At 43.4% G+C, this 27,762-nt stretch overlaps 1 protein-coding gene and 1 long non-coding RNA gene across 2 annotated transcripts; both read right to left on the reverse strand.

The window, feature by feature from the left end:
* Positions 1–5,496: 5,496 nt before the first annotated feature.
* LOC117524796 (putative olfactory receptor 5AK3) lies at positions 5,497–6,417 on the reverse strand. Its single transcript, XM_034186617.1, has one exon. It carries the CDS (start codon positions 6,415–6,417, stop codon positions 5,497–5,499), a length of 921 nt encoding a protein of 306 aa, XP_034042508.1.
* Positions 6,418–6,785: 368 nt separating this feature from the next.
* LOC117525411 lies at positions 6,786–11,196 on the reverse strand. Its single transcript, XR_004565039.1, has 3 exons — positions 11,187–11,196; positions 8,311–8,314; positions 6,786–6,922 (listed from the first exon to the last, which is right to left on the reverse strand). It is a non-coding gene; the product is annotated as an uncharacterized LOC117525411 (long non-coding RNA).
* Between the last annotated feature and the right edge of the window lie 16,566 nt (positions 11,197–27,762).

Consider the following 27,762-nt stretch of genomic DNA (forward strand, 5'->3'; position numbering starts at 1 on the left):
TGGTAAAAAATAAAATAAAAATCCACTGGACAGGCTGTGGAGCAGCACAGGTAACACACGACAACGGTGCTAAAATAAAATAAAAATCCACTGGACAGGCTGTGGAGCAGCACAGGTAACACACGACAACAGTGCTAAAATAAAATAAAAATCCACTAGACAGGCTGTGGAGCAGCACAGGTAACGCACGACAATGGCGGCAAAAAATAAAATAAAAATCCACTAGACAGGCTGCGGAGCAGCACAGGCAACGCACGACAACGGTGGCAAAAAACAAAATAAAAATCCACTAGACAGGCTGTGGAGCAGCACAGGTAACGCACGACAACAGTGGTAAAAAATAAAATAAAAATCCACTAGACAGGCTGTGGAGCAGCACAGGTAATGCACGACAACAGTGGTAAAAAATAAAATAAAAATCCACTAGACAGGCTGCGGAGCAGCACAGGTAACGCACGACAACGGTGGTAAAAAAAAAAATAATAAAAAATAAAAAAAATAAAATAAAAATCCACTAGACAGGCCGTGGAACAGCACAGGTAACGCACGACAACAGTGGTAAAAAATAAAATAAAAATCCACTAGACAGGCTGTGGAGCAGCACAGGTAACGCACGACAACGGCGGCAAAAAATAAAATAAAAATCCACTAGACAGGCTGCGGAGCAGCACAGGCAACGCACGACAACGGTGGCAAAAAACAAAATAAAAATCCACTAGACAGGCTGTGGAGCAGCACAGGCAACGCACGACAACGGTGGCAAAAAACAAAATAAAAATCCACTAGACAGGCTGTGGAGCAGCACAGGTAACGCACGACAACAGTGGTAAAAAATAAAATAAAAATCCACTAGACAGGCTGTGGAGCAGCACAGGTAACGCACGACAACGGTGGTAAAAAATAAAATAAAAATCCACTAGACAGACTGTGGAGCAGCACAGGTAACGCACGACAACGGTGGTAAAAAATAAAATAAAAATCCACTAGACAGGCTGCGGAGCAGCACAGGTAACGCACGACAACGGTGGTAAAAAATAAAATAAAAATCCACTAGACAGACTGCGGAGCAGCACAGGTAACGCACGACAACGGTGGTAAAAAATAAAATAAAAATCCACTAGACAGGCTGTGGAGCAGCACAGGTAACGCACGACAACGGTGGTAAAAAATAAAATAAAAATCCACTAGACAGACTGTGGAGCAGCACAGGTAACGCACGACAACAGTGGTAAAAAATAAAATAAAAATCCACTGGACAGGCTGTGGAGCAGCACAGGTAACACACGACAACGGTGCTAAAATAAAATAAAAATCCACTGGACAGGCTGTGGAGCAGCACAGGTAACGCACGACAACGGTGCTAAAATAAAATAAAAATCCACTGGACAGGCTGTGGAGCAGCACAGGTAACACACGACAACAGTGGTAAAAAATAAAATAAAAATCCACTGGACAGGCTGTGGAGCAGCACAGGTAACACACGACAACGGTGCTAAAATAAAATAAAAATCCACTGGACAGGCTGTGGAGCAGCACAGGTAACACACGACAACGGTGGTAAAAAATAAAATAAAAATCCACTAGACAGGCTGCGGAGCAGCACATGTAACGCACGACAACAGTGGTAAAAAATAAAATAAAAATCCACTGGACAGGCTGTGGAGCAGCACAGGTAACGCACGACAACGGTGCTAAAATAAAATAAAAATCCACTGGACAGGCTGTGGAGCAGCACAGGTAACGCACGACAACGGTGCTAAAATAAAATAAAAATCCACTGGACAGGCTGTGGAGCAGCACAGGTAACACACGACAACAGTGGTAAAAAATAAAATAAAAATCCACTGGACAGGCTGTGGAGCAGCACAGGTAACACACGACAACGGTGCTAAAATAAAATAAAAATCCACTGGACAGGCTGTGGAGCAGCACAGGTACGACAACAGTGCTAAAAAATAAAATAAAAATCCACTGGACAGGCTGTGGAGCAGCACAGGTAACACACGACAACAGTCCTAAAATAAAATAAAAATCCACTAGGCAGGCTGTGGAGCAGCACAGGTAACGCACGACAACGGTGCTAAAATAAAATAAAAATCCACTGGACAGGCTGTGGAGCAGCACAGGTAACACACGACAACAGTGCTAAAATAAAATAAAAATCCACTAGGCAGGCTGTGGAGCAGCACAGGTAACGCACGACAACAGTGCTAAAAAATAAAATAAAAATCCACTGAACAGGCTGTGGAGCAGCACAGGTAACACACGACAACAGTGCTAAAAATAAAATAAAAATCCACAGAACAGGCTGTGGAGCAGCACAGGTAACACACGACAACAGTGCTAAAAAATAAAATAAAAATCCACTGGACAGGCTGTGGAGCAGCACAGGTAACGCACGACAACAGTGCTAAAAAATAAAATAAAAATCCACAGAACAGGCTGTGGAGCAGCACAGGTAACACACGACAACAGTGCTAAAAAATAAAATAAAAATCCACTGGGCAGGCTGTGGAGCAGCACAGGTAACACACGACAACAGTGCTAAAAAATAAAATAAAAATCCACTGGACAGGCTGTGGAGCAGCACAGGTAACACACGACAACAGTGCTAAAATAAAATAAAAATCCACTGGACAGGCTGTGGAGCAGCACAGGTAACGCACGACAACAGCGCTAAAATAAAATAAAAATCCACTAGACAGGCTGTGGAGCAGCACGACAACAGTGCTAAAAAATAAAATAAAAATAAAAACGAAAGCGTTAGCAAGCTAGTTAGCTTGCCAACGCTGATGAAAGTTAGCTGATAAAAGTGCTCCGTCGCGATGTTTCGACCGTTAGAGGTCTTCTTTAGGCGTTGGAGCACGGTGCAAAAGTAAAAAAAAAAAAAAATAAATAAAAAATAAAAAAGTCTTGAAAAAGACTGTTAATTCAAAGAACTCAAACAGCTCAGTTCAAACAGCTAACAGATACAGCAGAACACCGCTGTGCTCCGGAACAGGAAGTCACAGGAAGTCAGGAATATCTCTCTACTCTGATTGACTCATGTGAAAAATAAAACCCCTCATCTGGAGGGGGTGTCAAGAAAGATGACTTTAAGCTTGCTTTCAGCTTGTTTCATCTTGGAATATAATACGTGCCATGGGATTAATACACATGTTGTTGGATTAAACTGGACAGTGTTTGGTACTTTCTCGGAGTAAGTGAGGTCATACCGGACTTTTCCATTGCAGATGGGGAGGCCCATGGAATGAACTCAGTGGTGAAGACGATGGAATATGTCTAAGAATGATTCTAAAATGAACAAGTATGATTAAATGAACTATTAATGTAATAAAAGTAAGAGTTTATTAGAAAACGTATGTTACAAATAAGTGAAATGAATGATTGAAGAAGTTGTTTTTCATAAAGGGGGCAGAGAAAAAGAGGAAGCTAGTGATGTCGCAAGCAAGGCAAGAAAAGCTGATGATAAACAACTGATCAAATTGATTAAGATGTGAAAATATGAAATGAATAATAAGGAATGAAAATGTTGTATATGATCATATGAATTGTTTTTATGTGAAAGAGAGTTGTAATGAAATGATTGAATATGATTGATGTGATTCTAAAGACATGATTTAAAAAGAATGAATTCTCAGAAAAGCTGATGTGTTAACAGAAAAGAGGAACTTGAGAAATAAGTTACTGGCAGAGGGCTGCAGATGGCTTCCAGTAAGGGAAGGAGTAGGGAGGAGGTTTTGAGTCACCATCATCCCCATGGTAACCAAGATCAACTGAACAACAAAGAATGGTCTCATATAAAAACTGTGGAACATCAGGAAACGGGGTTATTCTTCCAGGGAGAGGTGCTGTTGTCACTTTTCCCCTGCTACGAGGAGATCACAAGACTTGACCATCTTGTGAGCAGCAATTGGAATCGTGGAGTGAGAGGATTGGAGCCATAAGAGATCATTTGAGAGAGTTTTCAACTCCCACTCAGGCCGTCCAGTTACGGAGTAGCAGAGCATTGGAGAATAATCACTGGCCTTAAGTCTGAGTGAGGAAGTTTCAATGTTTTCTCTCTCAAGGAACATCACATCATACCAGAATGGATTAGATCAACTTTTGGTTGATTGAAGAAGGAATAAACTCTTATGTGGATTTATTTCCTGAAGGATTACAACATCACACAAGGATCGTGGTCAGCTAACAACTAATAGCTGATGAAGAGGAAATCAAGTTCATCGAACTGGGGATTTTAACATCAAAAAACCTCCTTCCCTCACTCCTAGAAAAATTGTTAAGAAGTTAATCCAGTGCAGTCGAAGTAAGATCAGACAGCATTATTGAATCAAAAACAAAAATCTCTGCCAATTACTATTCTGATTATATTTGAATTACTGTTGTGAAATTATCATCATATAACCTATTTTGATTATGTTGTCGGCACTTGCAAAACCTGCAATAAATTTCCAAGCATGCAGTTAAAGTGTTAAGGCTCGGACATTGGATTTATTGATGCTTCTTAAGGTGTAAAAGTTAAAGTTTATTGGGTGTACAACATCAAAAAGTGCTCTAAAAGGTTAGTCTGGTTTTTAATGAAATTAACGCATCTTGGGGACTCGCTGTACGAGTCACTAAACTCAAAATCTAGCAACATTCCAAGAGCCCTGATCCATAAGAGGAGAGCTGCCGTTAACGGGCGTGGCTGGCTCGTATCCTGGTTCCAGAGAAGGCTATTCGACCGGGGTGCGAGATCAGCGTCAGCGGGGTGGACGTCCGGATGGAGGCAGTGAGCGGCTAGACGAATCTCCTCGCCACCAGCTTGAACAGCCTTTGTGCAGCCCTGCCGAGTAATACCCGTGGAGACACGAAGGTCGGACCCCAGAGACGGAGAGCTGGTTTTTAGTACACAAACACGTTCATAGGAGGGTGAGCGTGTGCCGCGTGTATCTAAAAAATAAATAACGGGATCTGACACGGGGCTGTTTTTCCTTTGTCTATAGAGGATTGAGATGCTTTTTATACAAGCAGTTCTCTTCTGTTTGCAAAGGTTATAACTGTGTGTCTGGTACAAAACTTTAACAGGTGGGTGCTGAACTAATTTTAAAAATGCTTTTCGCTGTTCAGCTTTGTTTATTTTGTTTATTGGTTTAAAAGTTATCGGACAAAAATTCATCGGAAAATAATTAGTCCGATGATGGTCTTTAAAGTTATCTTAAAAGATAATCCGATAATGAAAACGTTATCTTCAATAACTATCTGTTATCGAATTATCGGAACTGTGCCCACCACTGCTTATCATCAACTTCTATTATTCAGTATCAACATTTCATCATTTTTAGTAATTATTTGTGCACATTTTTTAGTGTCATCTACTGTTTAATGAAAACAATTATTGACTACTTTACTGAAATTCAAACTGATTTATTGAGCTCAATGAGGCAGTGTGATTTGATGGAAAAATAATGAAAATGTGTTAACTTGTTGAATGTGTAACACAAAAACTAACATTTAATACTTTAACCGAGTTAAATTTTGAATTCTTTTCCTAATATTGGCCAAATTGAAGCCATATATTAGAGGATTCATAATGGGAGGAATAACAAGAAATTCAATTGCAACAAAATTCTGAAAAGCTTGAGGTAAATCCTTTGAACCAAATCGTATATACATATAATCAAATAATACAGTCACAATGAAAATGAATAAGGAGGTTAAATGTGGCACACAAGTTTGCAGAAACTTTGTCCTGTTTTCCAGAGAGCTTATGCATGTTTTGATTAAATACATGTACGACCAAACTATGAACAAACCGTGAAAAAAATAAATTATTATTGCAACATAAACAACGTTGATAATCATTTTGTCAGATGAAGAACAAGCTAGTTGAACAATAACCCTGTTCAGACAGTAGAGTCTGGAAATATTTGAGCTGCATAATTTCATTCTTAATGTCAGAAACATATCAATACGAAAAATGATAGCAGGTACAATCCTTATGAAAACCATGAAGTGAAAGAGTCTTTTCTTTGTCATGATGGAGTGATACCGCAGAGGACGACATATAGCCAGGTATCTGTCATATGACATAAGTGCAAGAATAGAAAGTTCACTGCAAGCAAATGAGTACATGACCAGAGCCTGAATCAGACAGCCGGAATAAGAGATCAAATGGACAGGAGACAGCAGATCCCAGAGAAATTTGGGGTAAAAATCTGTCGTCCCATAGCATGTATTCAAGCAGTAAGCACATAATAGAATATACATGGGTTCATGGAGATTCTTATCTAAGATAATGATCATAACAAGAGAAACATTTAACAGCAAAATCGCACAGTAACAGATTAAAGTCACAGAGAAAAGAACGATTCTGTGCTTCAGTGTTTCATTAAACCCTGAAAGAACAAACACTTTTACGGATACATTGTCCATCTCACATATGTGCTGTTTACCTCCGTCCCTGCACAGTCTGCGTTTTCTTTTCACACTCTTTATATTGTGTCTGACTGCAGCAATACATCAGCTGGGATTTCAGTTAACCAATCAGAAGTTTAGTTTTTTTTTTTTTTTTTTATCATTTACCTTCTCTCCAAATACATTGCACAGAGTAAATAACATACAGCATGAACCCACTGAGGGAATCAATTTTTGTATAATCTTCATGATTATTTATCATAATCATTTTTTCAGTATAATTTTAAAATGCATATGTCGCGGACATGGACGAGCAAAGCCCATCCGTCAGCATCTCACCATGTCATTTAGGTCCTTCAGACTTTATTTTGAGTAAATAAAGTAATTATAGATGACAAAATTAGCTGGAAACCACATATCAAACATATAAAGAGTAAAGTCTCAAGAAACAATGCAGTAATAAATAAAGCAAAGAAGGTCTTAGATGGTAAATCACTCCACACTCTATACTGTTCACTAGTCTCTCCTTATTTGCAGTACTGTGCTAAGATTTGGGGCAACAACTAGAAAACCTCATTATGTTCATGAAATATCCTACAGAAAAGAGCAAAATGGATCATTCACAAAGCAGGTTATCAGGATCACACAAACGCATTATTTCTAAAGTCACAGTTACTCAAGCTTACTGACCTTGTGCAATACCAAACAGCACAAATAATGTTCAAAGCAACAAATAATTTATTACTGGAGAATATTCAACAACTGTTCAAAAATCATGAAGGGGATTACAATCTAAGGAGAAAATGTAACTTTAAAGACCCAAGATTTCGTACAACCAGAAAATGTTGTCTGTCAGTCTGCGGGGTGAGACCTCTGAAGGGATTTAGTGTGGAATTGAAGCAATGTTCAAATATGAGACAGTTAAAAATGCTGAATAAAAACATGATTTTCAAAAGGTATGAGGATGAAGGAGGTGTGGCCAATTACGAGGTGTTTTAGGGGCAAATGTCTAATTATTATTGTTATTATTATTTTTTATTTTTGTTGCTGTTTTTTGGTTATTTCTACTCAGTTCTTTTCTTTCCTTGCTTTGGCTAGCCTTGCTAGTCTTTTTTTTGTGGTGTTGCTTTATATGTACATGTGGATACATATGTGGGACTATACATGTGCTGATGGATAAATGCATTTGATTATGTGTGTATGTTTATATGTATTAATGCATATATCATGTGTATAAGATAATTATTATTTACCTAAAGACAAGGGGTGGGAGTAAATAAGTTTTAGTTCTTCTCACTCCTTTTCGGATATCCATTGATTATGGTTTTCTTTATATTATATATTATTATTGTTATTTATTTTGTGCCTTGATATTCGAAATAAACATTTCAATCAATCAATCAATCAATCAACTGAATGCTTCAGGGGAGCATTAGCATGGCAAAAACCTTCCAGCTTCTGGCGGGGGGCTCTGCCCACCAAAACCCTGTGACTTTTTAAGCATTTTTTTATTTGCCTCTCACATGCTTGGAAAAGCTCCTCGCCATCTAACCATGTCCTTTAGGTCCTTCAGACTTTTTTTTTAGTAAAATGGTTCTTGGGAGCATGAGCATGACTAAAACCTTTCAGCTTCTGGAGGGCCTCTGCCCCCATACCCCCCCTCCTTTTTAAGCATTTTTCTTTTTTTTGCCTTTCAGCTGACCCCCTAATTACAGCCCTCTTAAACCCTGTTACTTTAAGCTTTTTTAATGTAGATGGAAATTAATATTCAGTTTACAGCTAGCTGACAGTAGGGCTGTACAATATGGCTAAATTATTGTATCTCAGTATTGTCATATCAATATGATATGACTATGATTTGACACAAAGTGCAGCAGCAGTGAACATTCTTAAACAAAACAGTAATAATACCACACTCATTTTGCACTCATCATAAGGTTAGGATACTGTGCCCTCCAAAAGTATTGGAACACTTGGAATTTCACACATTTTAATTTGTTTATGCCATTTCAAATACAAGAAATACAATAAATAAATAAATAAAGATTCAAAATTTCTAAAATGATCTTCCTCAAACTCAAACTGAAAGCAAATCTCTAAAAATTGATAAAACCTGTAAATAATAATCAGTTTTATTGCCAGTTTTCTTTAGACAAGTCAGGGGATGGAAACATGAACATTTCCAAGTCACTGAATATGTCTTGGACATTAATTATGAAGAAATACAAAAGTTTCTTTCACCAAAGCATCAAATCTAGGCTTTCATCTATTGGGATATTTCAGGGGTCTCCTGTGACCTTGCCTCCCCCTGCGTCTTATTCCAAGCGTGTCCTTTGATTTGAAAGAAGGTATTAACCAGTCATTTAAATTTGAACACAGTTACTCTGAGGGCTAGTCCACCACTCAGAGAGTTATTGAACAGGATTTAAATGTCACAAATTTTGACAGAATTTAAGTTTTACAGAATGAGTGAGATAAACAAAAACATACCCAGACGTTCTGAGGGTCCCAGGAGCTGCGAGCTTCCAACCAGCAATCTGGTGTCCCAGCAAGCTGACAGCACGGAGGAACCCCAACAGTGGGCTGGCTTTGTATTTATACACCCTATGCTACTACAACGTTTTTCTGCTAAGCTTGGGCGGTGTCCTTCATCTGAGTGGTCTTGATCCCTCCGTTTCGTGGCATGGTCCTGTCCACACGCACTCTGAAGTCTTCTGATAAGGTTTTCAGCCAACAATCACTAACTGAAAAACTGTCATCAAATTACATCACACGAATGTTTGCACATTTCAAAAACAGCATTCAAGCATATAACCCAAGAGTATTTGAATATATAGATATCATGTAATTAACCTTAACTATTGTTTACATGTTTAATAAGCATTGATAAATATTGATCACTATGAGCATATGAGTAATATATTCTTCAGCAACAAGCTCTAGTAATATACAAATGATGACTTCTAAACATTAAAACACACGCATGTAACAATATATTGTTAGCTCAATAAAAGATAAATAATATTATGATGATACTGAATGGGGAAAAGGCACAAAGGTTAATGCATAGTTTAAGCACATTTAGGATATATTCCTTCAATTTCCCCCTTTTGACCTCTGATACCAGAGGTCAACACCTTAAGGCATGAATTCCAGTTCTGGTCAATTTAATATGATAATTCAGTTCCCGACAATGATCCAATACTCCAATCAACGCACTACTGCTAAAAACGTAGGCATATAGGCAACCATCAATTCGACCCCACCGCAGTTCCCCTGTGCCGTACCCTCGTAACCAGACATAGTGAGTCAGTGTCCCACAGAGACAAGGTCGAGTAATCCTGACTGTGCCTACCTTAGGTTGTCCCAGGATTTAAGATGGGATCTTACCCATCATGGGCCATCCAGCCTTCCAGTACTCGCCTGAAAAAGGATACCAACTGGGCAGGGGTACCAAGGGGTGGGGGAACAACCATTTGAGGTGTCATGTCCAAACAGTTTCAAATTTCACAGATCATCAAATTTGTAGGATCATTGAAAGTGAATTGAAGTACCTCTTTAATAATTTATCTTCAGAATACAGCTGTTGGATCAATCAATGCTTAAACAAAACATGACAGTAGTATTATAATAATAATAGTAATAAGAAATACGAGGTCTGTCAATAAAGTATCGGACCTTTTTATTTTTTTAAAAAACTATATGGATTTGAATCACGTGCTATTACATCAGACAAGCTTGAACCCTCGTGGGCATGCGTGAGTTTTTTCACGCCTGTCGGTTACGTCATTCGCCTGTGGGTTGGCTTTGAGTGAGGAGTGGTCCACCCCTCCCGTCGCAATCTCTTTGTCTGAGAACTTCCTGAGACACTGCCGCTTTGCTTGATCAAATTTTTTTCAAAAACTGAGAGGCACATTGAAGTGGACACCATTCGAAAAATTCATCTGGTTTTCGGTGAAAATTTTAACGGCTGATGAGAGATTATGGCGTGATGCTGTCGCTTTAAGGACTTCCCACGGAGCGGGACGTCGCAACGCGCTCTGAGCCGCCGCTGTCTGCCTGTTTCGAGCTGAAAACTTCCAAATTTAAGCCTCTGTTGACTCAGGACGTCGTGAGAGAACAGAGAACTTTCAGGAGAGGTCGGGATCAGCAGTTTATCCGGACATTCCACTGTTAAAGGTGATTTTGTAATGAAAGAAAGTGCGGACAGGTCCACGTGTCGGGACACAGCCGGCGCAGCGCGGCGGCACAGGAAAAACACCTCCGTTGGAAGCCTTAAGGACAAGTTGGAACATGTCCAGCTGTTAAACAATTTCTCAGATACTCACTCAACTGAAAGCCATCAAAAGCCACCTGGTTTTTACAAATGGTTATCAACACGGAGGTGTTTTTCCTGTGCCGCCGCACCGCGCCGGCTGTGTCCCGACGCGCGGACCCGTCCGCACTTTCTTTCATTACAAAATCACCTTTAACAGTGGAATGTCCGGATAAACTGCTGATCCCGACCTCTCCTGAAAGTTCTCTGTTCTCTCACGACGTCCTGGGTCAACAGAGGCTTAAATTTGAAAGTTTTCAGCTTGAAACAGGCAGACAGCGGCGGCTCAGAGCGCGTCGCAACATCCCGCTCCGTGGGCAGTCCTTAAAGCGACAGCATCACGCCATAATCTCTCATCAGCCATTAAAATTTTCACCGAAAACCAGTTGAATTTCTCGAATGGTGTCCACTTCGATGTGCCTCTCAGTTTTTGAAAAAAATTTGATCAAGCAAAGCGTCAGTCTCTCAGGACGGTCTCAGACAAAGAGATTGCGACGGGAGGGGTGGACCACTCCTCACTCAAAGCCTGCCCACAGGCGAATGACGTAACCGACAGGCGAGAAAAAACTCATGCATGCGCACGAGGGTTCAAGGTTGGCTGATGCAATCGCACGTGATTCAAATCCATATAGATTTTGAAAAAATAAAAAGGTACGTTAGTATTAATAATAATAAAAAAGTGAACAAGGACAGGATCAGATATATATCATTACAGAATCTAAGGCCCCATTCAGTTTAGCCCCCAACCCGTCACCCTGATGGTGTATAAGCAGTTACTTCACTGCAGCACCTACATATCAGTAACAAAATGGATGTAGCAGTTCTTCATTGCCAGATTTAAGAACAGGAAGCATTCTTCATTGCACAGTGCATTATGGAAAACATCTACAGTGCTTATCAGTGACTCACTAAAAGTAGAAAATAAATAAAAATTGTGAGAAAAAGAAGAGAGAAAAATAAAACATAGGACACAGTAATAGCAGTAATATCATACTGGTCTTCATTGAAGGTCTGGTTTCATTAGGACAGTGCTGTGACATTTATTAGCGGTGAGGGGCCACCAATTTGTTGTCCAAGGCAGCAGTGATGCATCTGAGAGACAAATGTCTTATACAATGGACTAGTACAATTACAGATACAATCAGAGAAATTAGAATTGAAGCTACCAGTCCTTTCCACTTTCCAAAATGTTTGCAAAACCAGCTGTTATATTATTAATTGCAGAATTTTCAGCCAATTCTATGTCCCGCCCCTAAGTCCCTCCCCTAGTCCCGCCTCCAAGCCCCCCCCATGACGTCACAGCCAATCAGAATCGATTACATCACTATGTCCTGCCCCTAAGCCCCCGCCCCCGGCTCCTCCCCTAGTCCCGCCCCTGGCTCCTCCCCTAGCCCCACCCCCAAGCTCCTCCCCTAGCCCCACCCCCAAGCTCCTCCCCTAACCCCACCCCAAGCACCGCCTCCAAGCCCTACCTCCCCTCCCACCCGGGTCTAATATTTTAATGTCATTTTATTTCATGAATTAAAGAATGATTAAAAATACCTAGATCTTTTTAATGTATTAAAGAATTAACTAATTCTGAAATAATTAAACATAAATCAGTGTCTATTATCTAATACCCCTTTAATATTTTTAATTCTTAAATTAAAGCGCCTCCTTTTATGGTTTTTTAATGCCTCAATTAAAGAAGGAATAAAAAAATACCATATCTTATGCATAATTATGAGAGGTTTTCTTCAATTTAGTGATTAAACACGAATATTTTAATACGCCTTTAATATTTCTTAATTCTTAAATTATCGCGTTTCCTTTTCTGTTTTTTTAATTCGTAAATTAAAGAAGGGAAACAAATAGCCGTCTCTCTCGGGTGTAAGTCTTTGCAGCAAGACGGTCAAATACCCACGCATAGAGCTGCTCGCGGAAACATGACCCCATGGCTGTAATACCTGTTGCAGACGCTAGCTGTGTCTGTGTGTGCGTGCGTGCGTGCGTGTGTGTGTGTGTGTCAGGCCAGATGGTCTTTTATAACATAGTAGAGAAGCGTTCGTCACGCTTGTTTGAAGGCTGAAAAAACAAAGCTCCTTCTCACTCACGCCAAATGGTGTTTCTTTTAAGATATTAGCCGATCGATCATGGTGCGCGGGACACCCGCTGATCGGAGATGCTGCCCCGAGGTGATGAACCCGAAAAATCAACAAACTTTGGTCTCACTCACGTCCTGGGAAGGAGTCACCGCGCATTTCCACTACGACCGGTGAAGAGTGAAGATGCCTGGACCCCCAGCTATGGGTATAAAAAGTTTTCTTGTCTTCGAGCAGAGTGCGAAAACCGCATCAGCTTTCAGGGTAAGTGATTTAAGTAATCTGTTTTGATAGAAATGACTGTTTTTAAATGATGCACGCCATCTGAAACTGTCTTTTTTTTAGACAAAACCACGCAGACGGTCCAGAGCGCGTTCGGACCCGTCCTCGGTAATATATTTGAAATATTACAGAATATCCGCTTGCGAGGGTGGTGCTTTGTATTCATTTATTTATGTTAATTCTAGAAATCAAGTCAGAGCCCCCTGAAGAAGTTCGAAGGCTGGAAGCCCCGACTTCACCATGCAGATGTAAGTACAGCGATCGAAATTAAATCACGGTTAAAACTCTGGAATAACCCGATTTTTCTGTCACAGCCCATGGAGAAGCGGGTCAGCGGGAGAGAACCGTAAAACGATCCACGGATGTACACGGTAAGGAGTCAGAGTTTATGTATTTATTTATTTTAAATATTTAATAACTAACGATTTTCTCTTTTTTCAGCACGTGGTGGAGGGAGACACGCAAGGCTCGAAGATATTCTGAGCTGGGATTAACCTCATCTCGCAACTTTTTTGAAAATGTGTATTCTGTTTTTCTTTTTTCTTTTTTTTTTTCTTATTCCGATGGAACGGGAGAATTAATTTTGAAGAGGTATATTAATTGATTTTCTTGAGGTAGATTCATCCTGGTACGAGTTTTAAAAGATGGAAGCAAAGAATTCAGATCGGGAAAATAACTTCGGACGTGTATTGGATTTAAACGCTTCAATAATCGACTCAGCGGGGAGCGCTCCTGGAGCAGCTAGCCCATTACCCGAGGCGTTAAATTCGCCGCCTCGAAATAACATCGAGTCCGGAGAGAGACTTTTAAGCCGTGTTCGTTTAACACCGTTAAATGAGGCTCTTAACAATTTGGCGGCTGAACGAGAATCGGAAGAAATTTACCCCTACATCATTTCTGCGATTAACGCTATAAATTCAACGGTCCAGTCTGATACTGAAGAGCCCCCTGACCCCCCGCACACCCCGCCTCCAGACGAGTCCAGTACCACGGCGTTGAACCAGGTACGCCTGACTCCACTAAATAACGCCATAAACCTCCTCGCGTGTGAAGTTAATCCTCACGTCCAATCCGCGGTGGATGAATTAAATCAAACACCTAACGACGCTCGCGTATTTTCACCTTTAAGAAGTCCCTCCCCGCGCAATGCCCCCGGAGAAGAGATTTTAAACAGAGCTCGTTTAACCCCGATAAACGCGGCAATCTCTGTTTTGATGGAAGACGGGGATGATGCACGCCCGGGGCCAAGCCGACACTCTCCCATGATGGGCGGCGGGGCTGCTAACGTCATCAGGAGACCTGCTTTTAATAATATCGAAATCAGGCAACCTCTAAATTTCCAGCGCGCCGACGAAATTCCCGACTACGCGGAATTTTATCGTAACGTCGTAGGGGCTCTTCATAACTCGGTCGAAAAGGCTTTAACACACGCCAGGACCGGGGACTTTATCCAAACGGAGATTCGTGGGGACTCAGTCTACAACGAGGCCGCTTTGATCAGCTCATATAACGACGCGGGCGATGTGACGGGCTTCGAGAATCTGCTAGAACGATTGATACAATCGAATTCCAACCTTTATCTGACGAGTCTCTGGAATTAGTGGTCCAAGTCATCCGCAACCAGAACGGGGCGGGGAAGCGCAGAATAGATGACCTCCTCCATCACAAGGTTCTGAGGAAAAAATCCAAATGCCTTAATATCGTGTATAATCCTGACAACAGTTTATGTTTCGCGATAAACCTCGTTCAGTTATTGAATCCTCATCTGACTACGCACGAGGCGGAGCAGCGCGGGCTGGCGTTACAAAATAGCGTCGGATTAACGGAAGCTACGCCGGTATCTTTAGAGCAGGTGGGAAAATTTGAAAACGTTCTGGGTTGTAAAATTGTGGTGTTTTTCAGAGCCGAAGGGGAGAGAAAGCTGACAAAATTCCAGACAGGAATACCGGCGCTGCAGAAAACTCTTTTCGTTTTTCTGTTTAATAATCATTTTTACGGAATCATCGATTTAAAGAGATTTTTGGGAGTGAAATATGTATGTAAGTTTTGCTTTGAGGGGTACAATAACCATGCCTCCCATAATTGTCCGTCATATTGTAAAATTTGTGAATCCACGCAGTGTTACGAGAAAAATAACCCTGTATTCTGCAGTGAATGTAACAAGAAGTGTCGCTCGCCCGCCTGTTACAGCCTGCATAAACAACCGAAGTATTGTCCTTCCGCCGGTAAGTTCGTTAATGTGTGTGATAACAGAAAAAATGCCCTCGATGTAAACGCGAGTATTACATAGCGTTTTCTAAAAACAGCGCTCCGCACGTGTGTAATCAAAAGAGGTGTCATATATGCGACGAGGCTCTCCAGGAGCCGAGCGAGGGTCACCTCTGCTATATGACCCCGCTCAAAGCTGAAGAGACGCATTCAGAGAAATATGTTTTTTATGATTTTGAAACGTATGTCGATAATAACGGGGAACACGTACCGTTTTACGTCAGCGCTGTAACAAAGACGGGTGATTTTTGGAGCGCATGGGGGACAGACTGCGTAGCCCGCTTCTTTAAACATTTTAGAACGAGAAAATTCAAAGAATACATGTTCATCGCTCACAACTCAAAAGGTTTTGACGGCTATTTGCTTCTAAAGTATTTAGTCCAGCAGGGCGTAACCCCCGCTGTGATTATGACCGGGAGTAAACTATTAATCATGACAGACGCCGCCTTTAAACAGAAATATATAGATTCGTTATCTTTCCTTACAATGCGCTTATCTCAGATGCCTATAGCCCTGGGAATCCGACTGAAAGACGAAATCGTCCGCAAAGGTTACTTTCCGCACCTGTTCAGTTCAGAAAAAAATCTGAACTATGTCGGGCCGTACCCTGACTCAGCGGCTTACGGGGTCGCAAATATGTCAGAGGGAGAAAGAGAGGAATTTAACGCGTGGTACGTGCGCAAAAAAAACGCAATTTTCGATTTTAAAGCCGAGGCCGTTATGTATTGTGATAACGATACAAAAATCCTGGCTGCAGCCTGCTCCAAATTTATGTTTGAATTCATCGCTGAAACACGCGTGGATCCTTTTACCTGCATTACAATCGCCTCGGCGTGTATGAAAGTCTTCCAAACTAACTTTCTTGCTCCAAAAATGCTGGCGATCCCCTCCGCCGACAATTATAGAACGATGCATAAAAAATATTCGGACGTGGCCATGCAGTGGTTAGAATGGGTTGCTGAGACGCAAAACATTATCATCGATCACGCTCTAAACAGGGGCGAGAAAAAAATAGGAGGTTATTATGTTGATGGGTATTCTCAGATTGACGGCCGGATAAAAGTGTGGGAGTTTCTCGGGTGTTTTTACCACAGGTGTGCAAGGTGTTTTACACAGCACGAAATAAACCCTCTCACAAACACCTCATTTGGAGAGCTCCATGCAGCGTGTCAGAAAAAAATAGCCTTTCTGCAGGCTATGCCGGGCGTCACCCTCAGCGTAATTTGGGAGCATCAGTGGCTTGAAATGAGGCTGAGGGATGAGAGCGTTCGGTGTTTCCTCGCCCGCAGGGGGTTACCGGCGCCCCTCGAACCTCGCGACGCTTTATACGGCGGTTGGACTTGCGCGTCCCGTCTGAGGTACACGGCTAAGCAAGATGAGAGGGTCTATTACGTCGACGTGACCTCGCTGTATCCTTACGTTAACGTAAATTTCACATATCCCACGGGGCATCCGGAAATTATCGAGAGAAATTTCCGAGACCCCAGGACTTATTTCGGGCTCATCAAAGCCATCGTGTATCCGCCCCGGGGGCTAAAATTCCCCGTCCTCCCACACAGAACTCCTCACGGTAAACTGGTGTTTACTCTGTGTCGCACCTGCGCTGATGAAAATAATCAAGCTGCAGCGTGCACACACAGTCAGCAGCAGAGAGCTCTGTCTGGGACTTGGACGACCCCGGAATTCCACAAAGCTCTGGATACAGGCTATGTTGTAGCTAAGATTTTGAAGTCTGGCATTTTGAGGAAAAAAGTGATAAAATCTTTGAGGGGTACATAAACACCTTCTTAAAACACAAGCAGGAAGCCTCTGGTTTCCCTCCCGAATTTGATAAAGACCCCGAGAGCAGAGAAAAATATATCACGGACTACTGGCTGAATCAGAAGATTCGTTTAGACCCAGAAAAAATCAGTCACAATCCGGCAAAACGACAGATGGCTAAGATCTGCCTCAACTCCTTCTGGGGGAAATTTGCCCAGAGGTCAAATCTGATGCAGACCGCGTTCGTTAAAAACGCTGACGGTCTGTTCAGGTATCTGTTTTCTGAAGAGTACGAGGTCACATATCTAACATTCCTCAGCAGTCAGGTGGCTATGGTTCAATGGAAGTACGGCCCGCGGTACGTCAGCCGACCGGGTAAAGCCGTCAATATTTTCATCGCAGCCTTTACAACGGCGTACGCGCGTTTGACCTTGTACGGTTTTATGGAGGCTGTGGCAAATCCTGACAGGATTCTGTATTATGATACCGATAGCCTGATTTACGTTTGTAGGCGGGGTGAAACCCCGCTGCCTACAGGTAATTATCTGGGGCAGCTCACCGACGAGTTGAACGGCGACGTCATCATAGAGTTTGCAGCGGCGGGGCCTAAAAGTTACGCATATAAAACCGCACGAGGTAAAACGGTCATGCGTGTGAAGGGGATCACTCAAACCCACGAAAGCTGTCAGAAAATAAACTTTGACAGCATCAAAGATCTGGTCGAGGGTTATATAAAAGATCCCGCCCTCGCTGCATCTATCAAAACGCCGCAGCAGGGAATTAAACGTCATAAAAGCAGTTTCAGTTTGACAAACGTGTCATTTCAAAAATCCTTCAGGGTGGTGTATGACAAGCGGCGTCTTTTAAAGGACGGGGAAACCGAGCCGTTCGGATTTTGAAACATGTCTCACTCGGGAAATACGGTGGAGATTGACCCCAGACTTCAGCTCCCATTCTCCTGTCTCATCGTTGGACCGAGTGGTTCGGGAAAGACTGTGTTTGTGAAAACATTGCTGGAAAATTGTAGCCATGCTATGAGATATGTGCCTGACAACATTGTATGGCTGTATACGTCTGAACAACCTCTGTATTCTGAACTGAAGAATAAAAATATTAAATTTGTAAGAGGACTCCCTGACTCATTTCTGGACGACAGCCTTTTCCCTGAAGGTCAGAGCCATCTGGTTATTTTGGACGATCTCATCTTTCAAGCAGCGGATCATCCTGAAGTTGTAAGAATTTTCACCCAGTACAGACATCACCGGAATATGAGCGTCATCATGATCACACAGAACGTGTTTCATAAAGGGAAATACAGTCGAACCATCAGTTTGAATTGTAATTATATGGTGCTGTTTAAAACCCCCAGAGACAAGTTACAGATGAACATTCTGGCTCAGCAAATGTTTCCCGGCAGAAAACAATTTTTTTTGGAGGCTCTTGATGATGCTACGAGCGTACCTTACGGGTATTTATTACTGGATTGCACGCAGGAGTGTCCAGATCAGTTCAGACTGAGATCGGGATTACTCCCGCACGAGTGGCCCACAGTTTATTTGCAGAAAGATAAACGGACATGAGCTCTCTTTTAAAAAGGAACGCCCCCGCTCTTAAAGCGCTAATCAGAGCCGGGGCGAGGGAGCGTCACCACAGCCTGAAGACCTGCAGGCCGGAGCTTCTGAAAACTTTATCCGAGATCGCTTTGAATATATTAAAGGGGAATATCGCCTTGAGCGACTCTCAATTCCGGGCCTTGAAAAAACGAAAAAGAGTTTTACCTCTTCTGGCCGACAGAAAAACCAGTTATAAAAAGAAGTGGGGAGCGTTGATTCAGACGGGCGGCTTTCTCCTGCCTCTGCTCGCCGCGGCCCTGCCCGTTATAACGAGTCTAATAGTACCCAGAGGATAATGGCGTTCAAAGCGGCGCAAAAGATGTTTTTACTCACTCCACAGCAGATGCTTCAACTCGGTTATTCCGTTCCGCCGAGCGGAAATAACATCAGACAAATGGCGGAAAATGATTTAGACTCGCGAATGCGAGGTATACTGGAAGATCGTACTCACTCTCCTTATGAAAAAATTAAAAAGTATGAGGCTCTGCTGCAGCGCTATTTAACCCTGATCAAACAGGGGGAACTCGAATCACGCGTTTCACCCCCGCAAGAGACTCGCGTCACTAAGCAACCTGAGGAGGAGGGGGTGGAGGAGGAGGAGGTGGATGAGACTGTCACAGAGGTCCTGAAGAATATCCCCTCCAGAGAGCGTAGAAACGCTGAATATATTATGAGGAAATTATCGATGGGTGATACGCGCTGGAGTCCGTCGGGGGAATTTATTTACAAGGGGAAAGTCGTGAGGGGGTCTCACGCCATAGATCTTATGAAACATCTCGGATCCTCGTTCAAGAAATCGAGCCCCCCTACAGGCTGGTTGAAGTTCCTCAATATTTTACAGGAGCGGAACATTCCGGTGGCGTGCGTATCAAACCCGCATGCCCGCGAGCAGTTTCAGAAGCTTAAAAAAGGCCAGAGCAGCTTGCCGGATGAATCCCTTCTTTTAACCGATTCGCCGGCCAGGAAGAAACTTAAGAAAAAAAAAAGACTTCCAACGCTGGGAAGGTTTCTCACCATAAAAGGAGGGTATCGAATTAAAAACTGACTGGATATTATGATCAAGATTCTTTAAAATACATCGCAGTCAGTCAGTCACGTTTTTGTATATTGTTACTAATAAAACACCGACTGAAACTCATCTCCGGCCTTCATCACTTTTATTCGGCATATGGTTTAAAAAACAACTTTCAACACTTCTCTACTTAATAACAACGATGCAAAAAATGAAAAACATTAAAGGTATGATCGGGGGTGCATTTTCTACACATCCGGAACATTTTTCACAAAAAAAAACACATAAAAAAAAATCAAAGGTCAAAGGTTGACGCATCTTTCTACGCTTAATAACGGGGGTTTACATTTTGCAAACGCGATAAAACTTTAAAGGTATGATCGGGAGGCCGCTCTCAACACATTCGGTCCGTTTTCATGCAAAAAAAAAAAAACATTGAAAAATTTTAGGATCAAAGATTAACACGAACCGTGACAATTTTTAAACGCGTCCAAACGCGGTAAAACTTTAAAGGTATGATCGGGAGAGCGTTCTCAACACACCAGAAGCATTTTTTCACAAAAATCGCGCATAAAAAATTCGAGGTCAAAGGTCAGCGCTTCTTTCTGCGCTTAATAATGGGGGTTTAAATTATCCAAACACGATAAAACTTTAAAGGTATGATCGGGAGGGTTACATTTTCACACGGAAAAACATAAAAAAATAGGAACGCCGGTTAACACAAGCCGTGACAATATTTAAACTCATGCAGAGGCCCTGCTAGCTGGTTACAGGAGGTATTGCAGCTTTTCTTAAGGCAATAACGATATCTTTTCACAAAATCAGAAACCAAATCATCGTTCGCGATAGTATTTTCGGTGTGTAAAGACACCACGTCCTGGTACGACTTCCCAGTGGCTCTGTTATACAGATAATAAACGCAGTGTTGTCCGCATACGTCCGATAACTCGTGCTGAAGCTGCTTGTTGTGACACAGAATGTTTTTAACATCTGGGAGATTCTCCAGATATCGCAGGATGCTTTTAGGGTAGTAATCAAAGTCCGGGCTGAGGCCGAATGAGTCAAAAAATGTGGCTCGACCATTTTTTTCAACGGTGAGCGCTAACCAGTGTTCCCCCGGTAAATGTCTAGGGTGGGTGTTTACAATGAAATATACGGGAGGGCCCGGCTTGATCCGGAATAACTCGTCAGACGCAAAAACACCGGCGAACAGGTCTCCTATTAAGCCCCTCATAACAGCGTCCAATTCCAGGGTGTTCATCAGTAAAAATCCACAAGGACCTGTCGCTTGGAATTAATCTCCAGGAGAGAATTGTAACACGCATACACTATCAGCGTGGTGGTACGCGGAGTCGCGACTCTGAATCTCATCTCAAGTCGCAGGGTGCCTGTGGAGATGGGGCTCAGAGCGCCGCTGTCCTCCTCCGGGTTTAAATTGAAGACGTACAGCGCGTACCTGTGCGCAAAATCCTCCCGGTCTATACAGAGAGGCTGGTCTTTGAGGTGTCGTCCGGTCGCGGTGTAGAGATTGTAAAACTCCCTGACAGAGAGTTCGTTGTTAAATTCAGGCTGGAAAGCTTTAGCCGGCAGCTTTCTCCCGTTTTGACTGAGTGCGAGGTACTCCAGGTCATAGTGTGCAAATTCAAATGGGGACAGATCTCTTCTCCCGCTGAATGCATTGTGATTCACCATACCCAGAACCACATATTTGGGCATGGTTCCTAAAAACAGGTTCTCCTGGTTGCATATCCTGGAATGGCTGGGGATCACGTAAGTCTTAACGTTGATTCATGATAACGGGTACACGGCGTTCCCTTTCATGAGAGCTGCGGAGTGACCCAATCTCACTGCAGGGGATACGATGACTTTCTTAACGAATAGGGACGCGCCCAGAATTTTCAGCTTGAAAGTGGAGGCCGCCAGCCCCATCAGGCAGAAAGCATCGCTGGCTCGAATTAATTTAACTCTTAGATCAACGTTATTCAGAAGAAGCCTCTCGCAGAAAAATATGTCCGCGTGCAGCGGACCCTGAACTTCAAATTCACGCGATTCGGCGCTAAAGCGCGCTCTGCTCACGAGGCCTTTATTCGGGCCCGCGTCATCCACAGCGGTCGAATTGTGCTGACCCGGGGTGTCCTTGTAAAACAAACCGCCCGTGAACTGCGATTTCAATGAAGCGGGGGAAAAGTTCAGCAGCGTCTCAATCATCGCCCTGTACGAGTGGGTCGCGCTGGACTGGGAAATCAGCCGGTCACCCAGAGTCACGTCGACTTGCGAGAAAATCGTATTGAGAGGATAATTTATGGCGTCATTAGCCAGGTCAGTCCCGTCGGCGTTTGTAATTTTCATTCGCAGATAAAGCAGCGTATTATTGAGGTCTAAATACCTCTCACCGTCTCCGGGGATAAAAAACTCGATAGGGCCCATGTCCGTCAGGGCTGATAACGGGCTGACTTCAACGTATTGGCTTTGCTCGATGGACAGCTGGGTCCCGGGGACGGCGAATAAATCCAATTTGCTCATGGTGCATTCGGGGGAATTATTTCGCAGAAGAGACATTGTTTAAGAGAAAATATCCCCGGACAACCTCCTCTTCTTATGCTTCCTTCGAACTGTTCTGCTTTTTCCGGGGGTCTTTCGCTTTTTAACCGTTTTGACCCGTTTCCCCGGGGCGCGTTTCCGGGGCCTTCTTGAGAGCACCATGATCCCGGACCCCCGCTGCTGCTCGGGTTCTTGACTCCGTCCGGCCCTCTCAACAACGCGGCTCACTACGTCGGAAGCGATGCTTCGGGCTGCGTTTTTCAGGTGAGGTTTGGCGATCGTGTATCCTTGTTTAATCAGCAGCGACACAAATTTGAACAGTTTCGAAAATATGTTCCCGAGCCCGCGCCCGTACATAACAGGAGCGCCGTGGAAGCCGTGAAGGCCGTTCCCGACTTGATTTTCATAGTAAGGCACAAATCTATAAATGTCGGCTTTGTGCACTGCCCCAGCCATTTTTTTATCCCACCGGTTTAAAATGTAATATCACAACCACTTTACCGTATCTGAAATCCACCGTTCGATCTTGATTGCTTTTGATTTCGATGCGTATTGTCTCAATATGTCTTTTGGAGACCGGGATGTAATAAGCCGGGTTGAATTTCTTTGTAATTATTTCCCCGAAATGACCTCCAATTTCGAACGCTCGGAGGAGAGGAGCAAAAGCGTCGCCCACCGCCTGAGGCTGTACAACGTCTGTATAACAGAACAGGTGATACATGCCCGCTTTTATATCGGGGTAGCGGGGACAGCTCGTGACCCCAGGTCCGCATCTCAGCCATTGATTAGGCTGCATCCCCAGCATGTACGCTGTCGGGGCTTCAAAATATACCTGGCTGGTACCGTCTCCTTCCCACAGAAACTTTTTCTGGATATCGTCATATTTTAAAGTCAGATTCGGATCTATAGTCTTCAAACGAGGGTTTATCAGCCCTGCAATAACCTCAAAGTTATCATAATATCCCGTGTCAAAATATCGCGAGTGAACGGCGAGTTTGTTCTTGCCCGGAATTTCATCACCTGGAACGTACAGGAAGGCTTTTCCGGGATATTTAACCAGGTGTGCGGATAAGAAATTTCCGTCAGCGCCACATCCCAGTCACCCTCTAGATCCAGGTGTCGAGCCAAGTCCACCTGGTAGCATGAAATTGTGTTGTCCGGGAATACTTTTAGGCTGGCGTTTGAAGGCAGAGTCATATAAAATCCGTGTTTCAGATCCCGATCCATTTCTCATATGTCGGATGAAGATAGATGTTCTCATATTTATACGGCCATCAGCTGGTCCGCGGGAACCCAGGAGTTAAATTTCTCGGGCCAATTTTTCCATCTGACAATACAAATTTCTTCCCCTTGGTAAAACGTTCACGAATAATTTCTTGAACCTGATATGGTCTGTCTTTTGCTATTTTAACCTTCTGCAATTCTGGTTCATAGAATGAACCTTCAATGATCTCGCCGTCATAATCTTTCAATTTATAACGGGCGGCGTGCGTTGTATACATTCTGACACCGTGAACATTTCATCCGTAAAACTTTGTTCATATTTTTTATCAAAAACTCCTCTGAGCTTGGAGACCCTGACTATATCTCCGACCTTATATTTAAACTTCGCAGGCCTCCTGCGTAGGGTGGATGCCCCGTACAAATTTTGAAACACTTGATCGACATTTCGAGCATTAACCTCATTCGGCCTCATCTTAATGCTTTTATGATAACTCTCGTTATAAGCCGTGAGTAAAGACGGTAGGACGTCAATGTATCTTCTCGTGTTTTTAGCAGTAACATATCTCCACATTCTCGACTTTAGCGTGCGATTAAACCTCTCGACAATCGAGGCTTTCAGATCACTGGCCGTGGCAAATGTAGAATCCGGTGTTTTTTCATTAAATCCTTGAACGGTTTGTTAAAAAACTCTTTCCCGGCATCAGTCTGCAACTTCAGAGGCACACCGCTCTGCTTTAAGAGCGACGGCAAAGGCCTGTGAGACTTCGCGCCCTTGCTTTGACTTCAGAGGTCTGGCATACGCTTTTTTTGAGAAGATATCGATAACGGTCAGCAGGTACTTGTACCCGTCGTTAAATTGATAACCCCTGCATGTCGCATAAATCCGCCTGAAATTGGTTAAGCGGGTTTGTGACAAATACTCTATTTCTTGGAAAATGCGTCCTGGCAGGTTTGTGTAATGGGTATGCATCTCCCCCAACAGAAATCTCTGATATGCTTCATACGAATTTTAGAGCCATGGTGATCGGTCATAGCCCTGCGGTAAACGCTCCGGCCCTCCAAAACTCCCGGATTTACCGGACTATAATATATATCCTTCAGTTAAACCCCTCATCACCCATCTTTAAGACGGATCTCTCAGAATGATGAACCGGATAGTCCTTTTGCATTTTTATATGTTTTAGCGACCATAAATATAGTCCTTTTGTTTTAAATAGGCGCTCTTGGAAACGTTAAATTGAACCTCTGATTCGCACCGCAGAGAGCGCTCACAGAGCAGCCTCGAGCTTTTAATAAGACCGTGTTAAAACCCCGCATAATTCATACGAGCACCTTTTTTTTCCACCAAAACCTCGTTTGTAGGACTGTCTTGCAATATGAAGCGCCTTGGGGCAACTGTTTTGTTGTGGTTTTGGCGCTATATAAATTTGATTTGTAAAACATTTCACCCTTTTTCAAACAATATACTGGAAAGAACAATGACCGTCTGAGTTTTAGAATGTATGCTTTATTACATTCATTAAAGTCACACACAGAGAAAAACAATGTCATGTTTATTAAACACAACATGCATGAAGGAAAAAAGTATACGTCACATACAAAACTGGAAAACTCTCAGGTAATACATCTCCCCCGCATTTACGGTTTATTTCAGTATTCAGCTGTAAAAGTGTAGGAACAATCTCTTCTCTGGAGAGCCCCATCTGTTTCACCGGCACAGCTATCACATCCACAAACAGAGTGTATAAATGTAAGCAGGTGCATCGGATACACCGTGTAAAATCGTCAGTGGTCAAACAGAGATTTTCAGTAATACGTTGTACAGAGATTTTTCAGATGAATGGAGAGCCACGCTGTAGATATGATCTGTCCAGACTCCGGGCCCGGGGCGACGTCTGATAACCATCAAAGACCCTCTCCAAAGCGCCATGAAGGCGGGGTGTCTCTGGGGTCTCCAGCCTGCGAATGACTACCCGCTCCAGCTTATACGAGAGTCCACGTATATATAAACTTCCTGCAAGCTTTGAAAGAGACTCATCACACAATTACCCATGACTGTAAAACAATATAATGATATTTAAAAAAATAAAAAAAAAAGCAGGTTTTTTTCTTCAGTCGTCTGGTTATAGACGGCTACCATCCCCTCCAGGTCAGATCTGCGTCTTCACCGAAACATGTGTACAGTTCGTTGATCTTTGCTTCAAAATATCAGTGTATTTCAGCTCAGTGAGGATGTTTTCTACCGCCCCTGGACCCTCGCAGCCGATGGGTTGAGGAAGCACTGGGCTAGGAGCTTACCACAGCCGGGATGAAGGTCGGTCTCCAGAGTCTCACCATTAATCTCTCAAAATGTCCGGTAAAGAAATATTCATTTAACGGGTCCAGGCACTCGTGCTGGCGCTGGCTGGGGTGATCGATCTCACACCCGTAACAGAGTTTTTGTCTGTAACTTTTGATCACAGCCAAAAGTAAGTGTGCCACGCCGACTTTCACCGTTTACAGGAATTCCTCTGACAGGAACCCGTCTGGCCGGTCAGATGCGAAAGATGTGGCGTATTTCTCAGCCGGTTCGAGGTCTTTGTACCTCCCGCGGACTCGCGGCCTCCGTGGACAGCGGGAAGAGACCCCACGCTCCCGGGCTGGAAAGAGCGTGAGAAGGATGGATCTCGCCCCAGACCCGGCTCGAGCTGAACTCCCCACGGGCTCTCGTACCCGCCGCGGGTCCGTGAAGCCTGGCTCAGGGATGGCAGGTCTCTTCCACAGTCGAGCGCGGCAGTCACAAGCGATGTCGTCGGCCGCTGCAATGGGAGAGGTTGAGGAGCTCATGCTGGTTCGTCGTCCGATGCTTGAATGAGATGTGGTCCCCTGGTTTTTTATAGAACCCCCCGTGCATGCGGGGAGGAGCTACGTCAGAGTTTTTTTTTTTTTCTGTTTATTTATTTATTATTTTTTTTTTTTTAAGTAAAAAGAGGGGCCAAGTTTTTTCAGGACTTCGATAACGTCCCTCCAGGCCAGGCACCTTGTAAAGAGGCCCGTAATCCTGTCGTTTGCAGGTGTTGAACAACTCATGCCAGCTCTCAGCCGCAGCTGTGATGCTTCTGACGTGGCTGCTGGCACTAAGCCGCTCCAACTTAATTTCACCCTCAGAGACAGTGTCAGGAGGTCCCCGCTGAATATCACCCTATAGCGCGGCCCCTGGGTGCTGAGCCAGGTGAGTTGGAAGCGTGTTTTCTTCTTTTCCGGCGTCCAATCTCCTGGAGGTTCAGGGTTGACCGTGTCGCGAATCATCGAGCCCGCTGCGCGGAGAAGACCCCCCAATCGGCGGAAGTAAGCGCCACCCATGGGGTTCCTCGAGTGGCAGTCTCACCCTCGGCCAGAGTGAAGAAACTTACTTGGGCATAATACGGGTCGAACGTGTAAGTTAAACGTTCGTGCCCCTCCAGGCTGTACGTCAGATCTTCCTCCGTATCGGCTGGCTTCAGGCGGCTGACGTACATCCTCACTTTTTTTGGAAGCGAGCGAGCCCTCTGTTGTCATGGTGATGTTCACGGGCGTCTCACAGATGTAGCGGAGGATCGGAGTTCGTCTCGCCATGGTGAATGCTGTATGTCACTCTGTCGTCGGAAAGGGATTTTTAAAACCCTTCTTCGTCCGCGGGGCGTAATTCCTCACCTTTTGCTCTAAAAGCACCATTTGGCGTGAGTGAAACCAAAGTTTGTTGATTTTTCGGGTTCATCACCTCGGGGCAGCATCTCCGATCAGCGGGTGTCCCGCGCACCATGACTCGATCGGCTAATATCTTAAAAGAAACACCATTTGGCGTGAGTGAGAAGGAGCTTTGTTTTTTCAGCCTTCAAACAAGCGTGACGAACGCTTCTCTACTATGTTATAAAGACCATCTGGCCTGACCACACACACACACACACGCACACACACACACGCCTCCGAAACCACACACACACACACACACGCACGCACACACACACAGACACAGCTAGCGTCTGCAACAGGTATTACAGCCGTGGGGTCATGTTTCCGCGAGCAGCTCTATGCATGGGTATTTGACCGTCTTGCTGCAAAGAGAAAGAGACGGCTATTTGTTTCCCTTCTTTAATTTACGAATTCAAAAAACAGAAAAGGAAACGCGATAATTTAAGAATTAAGAAATATTAAAGGCGTATTAAAATATTCGTGTTAATCACTAAATTGAAGAAAACCTCCCATAATTATGCATAAGATACGGTATTTTTTATTCCTTCTTTAATT

This window comes from Thalassophryne amazonica, chromosome 14, assembly GCF_902500255.1.
Source record: "Thalassophryne amazonica chromosome 14, fThaAma1.1, whole genome shotgun sequence".
NCBI classification, from domain to species: Eukaryota; Metazoa; Chordata; class Actinopteri; order Batrachoidiformes; family Batrachoididae; genus Thalassophryne; species Thalassophryne amazonica.

Bases quoted from the DNA above. Each gene is read 5' to 3' on its own strand.
- LOC117524796 (XM_034186617.1), bottom strand. From the start codon at position 6,417: ATGGACAATGTATCCGTAAAAGTGTTTGTTCTTTCAGGGTTTAATGAA.